The 6,196-nt window shown below is 42.9% G+C and overlaps 1 protein-coding gene across 2 annotated transcripts in view; it reads left to right on the top strand.

The window, feature by feature from the left end:
• Lhfpl6 (LHFPL tetraspan subfamily member 6) overlaps positions 1 to 5,838 on the top strand; it is a 265,642-nt gene extending 259,804 nt beyond the window's left edge. For both annotated transcript variants that reach the window (XM_017802282.2, XM_008849356.3), the window contains exon 4: positions 4,730 to 5,838. In XM_017802282.2, coding sequence (XP_017657771.1) covers positions 4,730 to 4,848 — 119 coding nt within the window. In that variant the 3' untranslated portion in view covers positions 4,849 to 5,838. The remainder of the gene's footprint in view (positions 1 to 4,729) is intronic.
• Positions 5,839 to 6,196: the final 358 nt, after the last annotated feature.

Below are 6,196 nucleotides of genomic sequence, written 5' to 3' on the forward strand. Positions count from 1 at the left end.
AAGTCACCTTTGATTTAATAATTATTTATTTCATGAGTTAATAAATGAAGGTCTTTGTGTCTGAAATAACGTTTTTCTTTTAAAGCACACTGAGCGTTAGTTGCTCATGTTGGCTCTTAACCAGTTGCTGAATTTCAATCACAAACTCATGTATATGTGTAATCAGAGGCTTATTTCCTCAGATCCTCAAATATTTTGAGAAACTTTATTTGGTTTCTACCAAACTTTCATCCAGTTGGACTCCTGAATAGTCCGTGTTTTATGACAAAAAGAGTGAATCCAGAGATACAGTAATGAGAAGTTACAAGTATACACAGACCAAGGCAAGGAATGGGGTTTGCCCAGGAAGGTGGTAATACAGGAGCAGTGTGAGGCTGCCGCCGCCAAAGGCTCTGCTCTCGCTCTTACCACGCCCCCTCCCCAGTCTTTCATGGCTGGCAAGACTTGGGTATGTGGGTGCTTGTTGGGTGGGATGGTTAAGCCTTTGCAACTGAAGAAACTTCACAGACCATCTGATAAAGTCAGGCAAGAAAAGCTTGGCTCACTCACTGCTGTCTTAGATTTGGTTTCCAAGAGAAGATCTTGAGATGAAAGTTTTTGCTTACCAGATTAAGGAACTGTGCTCCTGTGGGCTGTGGATGTGGCTCAGTCAGTAGTGCTTGTAGTACTATCATGACGACCTGGGATCAATCCCCAGAAACCACATAACAAAGCCTGTCCTTGTGATATCAAGCAGATCGGCAGGGTTTGCTAGTTACCCAGCCTAGCCTACTCAGTGAGTTCTAGGTCAATGAGAGACCCTGTGCCAAAAACTCAAGGTAGATAGCTCCTGAGGAACAGCAATGAAGGTTGATTTCTGGCCTCCACATGTATTTACATAAGTATGCACCTGGCACACACACGAACACACAAACACGCATGCACACACAGAGGGGAATGTGCCAAGGAGAAACCAAGAAGGAAGGAAGGAATTCAAGGTGATGAAGGTCTGATGCCAAGGAAGGGTACAGTTTGATGTGAGGCCCAGCCTGAACTCAACAGGTGCTCTGAAAGGGTCCTTACACTGCAGAATCTGTCCACATGGGTATGAGAAGCCACCAGTTAATTGGCACACATGTTTTGAGTCCACCCGTGGCTACAGCCACACAAGAGGGAGTGGAGGAAAACTATTTCCAGCCACTCATGGATTTTAGGAGAGTTGCAAGCGTAACCTCTTAGAAGTAAAGTACAAACAGGGGCTGGTGAATAGGCACCCAGAACCAGCAAAGGGATCTAGAGAACTGGGTGGAGTACTGACTCCATCAGCGTAGCTCCCTGGTCAATTAGGAGTTCCTAAGTTCAAGCTTCTATCTTAATGACTTCTCTGCAGAAAAAAAGATATTAGCTTGACTCTTTGATAGTCAAGCCCCCAGTCGCCCCTCTTTTTATCTTTAATATATATAGCCACTGTCATATATACCATTCTCAATCATCCAGGCCAGCTTCTTTTTTCTTGAGAAAGTATAATAATTGATAGGCAGTTATATACTCTGTCTTCCGTGTTAGGTCGTGGAACTGTGCGTAGGTCAATACCTATTAATAATGAGCGATGAATTGCCCTCCAAGTTATGAGCCCTGTGTGGAACAGATAGACCACACATTTTGCTGACTCTCTGAAAGATTCTAAACCACTGGCTACTCTTAGTTGCCTGTTAATTCTCCCTCCTAGATTTATTTAATCCCGCTAAAGAATAATTCAAAGTGGTGATGGTTCCCAAGACTCGCAGCCTGTGGTAGTCAGCAAATGTGGTCACGAAGCAGGAATTCTGTCACCCTTGAAAAAAATGCTTATCCTGTTGATCAGTGTTAATGGAGGTCACTGTGGCCAGAGACCAGCCCCAAGGTAGAGATGTAATCCTTTGGAATCTATTATCCTGTTGAATGCAGCAGTCTGTAGGAGGCTGGAAATGCATGCTTGGGTTGGAAATTTCTCCTTCAAGTTCAGTGCCAAAACAGGAATAGAGTTACTCTTAAAATACAGTTGCAGCTTTACTCCTTTCAGGGCCTGGCTGCCGGCCTGCCTGCTTTGCTTCCTTTTGGTTTTTCTTTCACCTTGCTTTTCATTCAAGAATGATTTATTGAGTGTCTGTGACGGGCCAGACACTGCAGTGGAGTATGTTAGGGAACAAAGGCATGCAAAGGCCTCCCCATCAGTGAAACTTCCATTCAGGAGACAGACTGAACTGCGTATGCACACATAGTATTTGCAAGCCATGGAGAGTGCCGTGGCGGAAATAAGGGAGGACAGGGAGACAGAAGCACTGAGGAGACAGGCGTGAGTAGGAAGAGGTGTCCTAGAGAGGTGCTGTCTGAGAAGAAGCCAGTTCCTGGAAGATCTGGAAATAGAATTTTTCCTGGTGGAGGGAGGCATGAGTGTGGGGCTCTCTTCCAGCCTCAAGCCCAGAGGGCTATAGAAAAGCTAGCCAGTGTGTTCCGAAGACAAGGGGCAAGCAGTCACCAGCTTAATGTAGACCCCGTAGGCCACAGATAGTCACAACATTTTAAGGATTCAAGGGTTCTAAATAAGAGTAACGACTTGATTTTTTTTTTAAAATGGCAACTTCTTGCTTTGTTGTGGTCGTGATGTGTGTGGAGGCTGGAAGTCAGGAGAGGAAAGCCGGCAGGCGAGTCTGCCTGCAGTGCTGCGGGCATAGTGGGTGGGCAGTACACACAGCTAAAGGCGTTGGTGGTTGAAGGTGTGTTATCCAGCTTTTCTTGCTTCAGTTTTCCTTCCTGATGATGGGGTGATATCTTGCTACCAACCATGTTGTGTTCTTCTGAGGACCAAATGTAATAATAGTTTTTCCTTGAGGAACTCAATAATTTTGTGCAAAAGTAATGAATACATAATTGCAGTTTTCTATCATCGTTGGATGTAGAGGGAGAAATCAAGGATGAACACTGAACCTTGAACAGCATGGCCTGTTGTCTGTGTGTGGGGGTCAAATCCTAGAATACTTCAGAGATGTACAAGTTCTCCATCCAACTGTGCTGCTGTTGATGCTTGACGACTACGGTAGATCTAATTGTCTTTGTATTTGGGGGTAGTGCAATTATTATTTTTTTAAATAAAGAAAGAAGGTAAAAATGACCAATGTGGAAAAAGGAGCATGGTTTTTATTCTGCAGTTGCTATGTTCAATCCCTGTTAGATCCAAGTGTGCTGATGTCTGTGTTGATGTCTAATGTAATATGTAAGCAAGAAAAACAATAGAGGGGAAAACTTTTTGCTGTTGGAACACAGATAGATGGTAAACTGGTGAAAAGAGGAATTACAAGTCTGGATATGCGGCTTGATGGTAGAGTGCTTGCCTAGCATGCTTGGAGTTCTGGGGTTCATTCCTGCCACTGCTTTTCAAACTAAAACAGTCAAAAGGGGAACTAGAATTGGAGCAGAAAGGGCAATGTCCGGTGGAAGATAGGCAGACTCATTTATTATGCATGCAAAGAATAATGTCGATGCCACCAAGAAAATCCAAGTTATTCAGAAGTGGTGACACCTGCATCTAATTCAGCACTGCAGAGACTAAGGTAGAAGGATTGTGAGCTTGGTGATAGTTTGGGCTACATGGGAGACCCTGTCACAAACAAACACTCCCCAAGGTTCATGAATGTAGAAACCTCTTTCACTAACCCATATAGGATATTTGGGATCAATGACTTCTTATTCTTAGACTTAAGAATGCTGGTTTGAAGCCTGACTGTTTCTTAATAATTACATGATCTTTATTTTTTTTTTGATTTGTTTATTTTTATTTTATGTCTATGTGTGTGTTACCTGATGTATGTAAGTGTACCCATGTCATGCAGTGCCCGTGGAGATCAGAAAGGGCATCAGATTCCCTGGAACTGGATCTATAGATGGTTGTTAGCCACCATGTGGGTACTGAGAACTGAACTGGGTCTTCTGCAAGAGCAGCTAGTGCTTTTAACCACAGGGCCATCTCTCCAGCCCCTAACTACATGATCTTGAAGGATGCTGTCAAGTTCTCTAAATTCTAGTTTCCTGTCAACAACAACCTACCTCCCAATGTTTTTAGAAGGATCAACTGAGACAACATACGAAAAAGAAATGGAAGTCTTTTTAGAATGTGAACATATTATTACTGTAATCACCCAACTTTGAGCAATTAGAACCCATTTGAACTCTATCTATAGTGTTTTCATTTAAATGATGCTTTCATTTAGGTGAATCTCAGCCCCAGAAGAATCTGGGAAGTTTAGTTCTCCAGCTCAGACCATAGTGTGTGAGTCCATTTGACTGTTCCGTGTGCATCAGTGTTCACTTTGGTATTATCCTTCAAATGGGTTCCCTCTTCAGAAGGATTGTGGCTGTATTTTGAATTTTGCCCTACAATTCCTTAATATACATGCAAGTTTAGGCTAAAGGTGTCAAAGGAGAATGTATACCATCATGTCCCCTGCCCTCCTCTGCTTCAGGGATGGGCATGGGCATGGTGGGAGGGAATAGTCTTCAGTCTTCTCAACTGGCATGGGGCACAGACTAGGGACCTTTGGAAATGCACACAACCATCCTTCCCTTCTTCTCTTGTAACTCTCAGTGGGTTCCCCACAAGTGAGAATACCTTATTGTCAATGGGTATTTCAAAGTGCGCACACCAGAAGACACAAAGAAGCCTCCTCAACACCATTCTCATCTTGCTGCCTCTCTTTCCTTGCTTTGTCCCTAGGCAAGTGTGAAATCGGCTGGGCCTACTATTGCACTGGAGCAGGTGCCGCAGCTGCCATGTTACTGTGCACGTGGCTAGCTTGCTTCTCGGGCAAGAAGCAGAAGCACTACCCCTACTGAGACCGTGCCATCAGGAACTAGCAGAAGAGGAGCTGGGCCACAGGGGCTTGAAGGGGCCAAAGCATCCAGCTGGTTTTGCAAGGTGGAATGGTGGTTCTGATTCCAACAGTGCTTGAAATGAAACTCCATGGAATTGGGAGCATTCTGTAGGAAGGGAGGGTGGTGGGGGAGTTGTCAAAGGCATGGAGAGTATGGAATGATGGAGAGAAATGGACCAAAGGCTAAAAATATTGCAGGATGTTGGATGTTTCTATTCCACAGAGTATTGTTAATGTATATCACATACACACACAAGGCAAATCTATATATGCAAACAAGGATTTTGTTTTTGTTCTCTTTTAAAAAGGCGAGGACTAGGGAGAGTCAAAAGGGCTAGTAGAAACAGTGTTATCTTAGGAAGCAGGGTAGGCACTCTGCAGACATTCCCTATAGGTGAGGACCGCACCTGAAAGCACACAAGTACGTGCACACATACACATACACACGCATATATCATCACACCCACTATATGGAGGGAGGGTCAGCTCTACACTGTTCTTTTGTTTTCTTTTTAATATATGCTAAAGACACAGTATTACCATTTTATAAATCATACATTATACCTGGTCCATGGACCAATATACCACTCTATCAGTATTTTGTATATCCTGCATAAAACTCTACACCTGCTTCAGTCTTTATGCAGAATTTTAGAGTTAAGCCTTCATATTTCAATATTATTCAAAGACATGCAATATTTCTCTGAATAGCTTCTGCTATGACATCCTTACGAAGAAAAGCAAGAACTTCTGTTCACTGTAGGGAAGAGTTCAAGTACAGATATGGGAGCAGAGAGAGGCATTTCTCCAGCCGTTAGATCTTGTTTTCTTCCATCCACTATTCTGCTGTGCTGTACCACATTGATTTCAATATTCATTTTGTAAAGAAAAAAAAGTACTATTTTGTTTGTATTTGAAAAGCTCTGTGAATAAATTCTCTCTTTGATCAATAGCTCACTGTGTCATCGAGTGTTAATTCACTGATTTGGGTTGCTTCTTTAATTTCTTAAGCATAGCCTTTCAGGTCTGTTCTTCCTTGTTTTCTTTTAAGGTCGCTATTGCTTCCCTCACAAGTTTTCCAGCCAGACTTTCTAGGCATATAGTGCATTAAAGGTGAGTAAGAATGTTTGCTTTCAGCTTAAATCATTGCAATCAGAATTCTAAACTTCCAGTTCATTTGTAATTCAGTCATGACCAAATTCTTGGAAAAATTTCAGGAGTGCTCTGTACTGGGTTTGGGAATACACACAACATTCCAACATGATTTGTGGAAAGAGTTGACGTAGGATTCAGGAGGTTCTGCACTGATT

Source organism: Nannospalax galili, unplaced genomic scaffold (assembly GCF_000622305.1).
Source record: "Nannospalax galili isolate Female #2095 unplaced genomic scaffold, S.galili_v1.0 scaffold264, whole genome shotgun sequence".
Classification (NCBI taxonomy): domain Eukaryota; kingdom Metazoa; phylum Chordata; class Mammalia; order Rodentia; family Spalacidae; genus Nannospalax; species Nannospalax galili.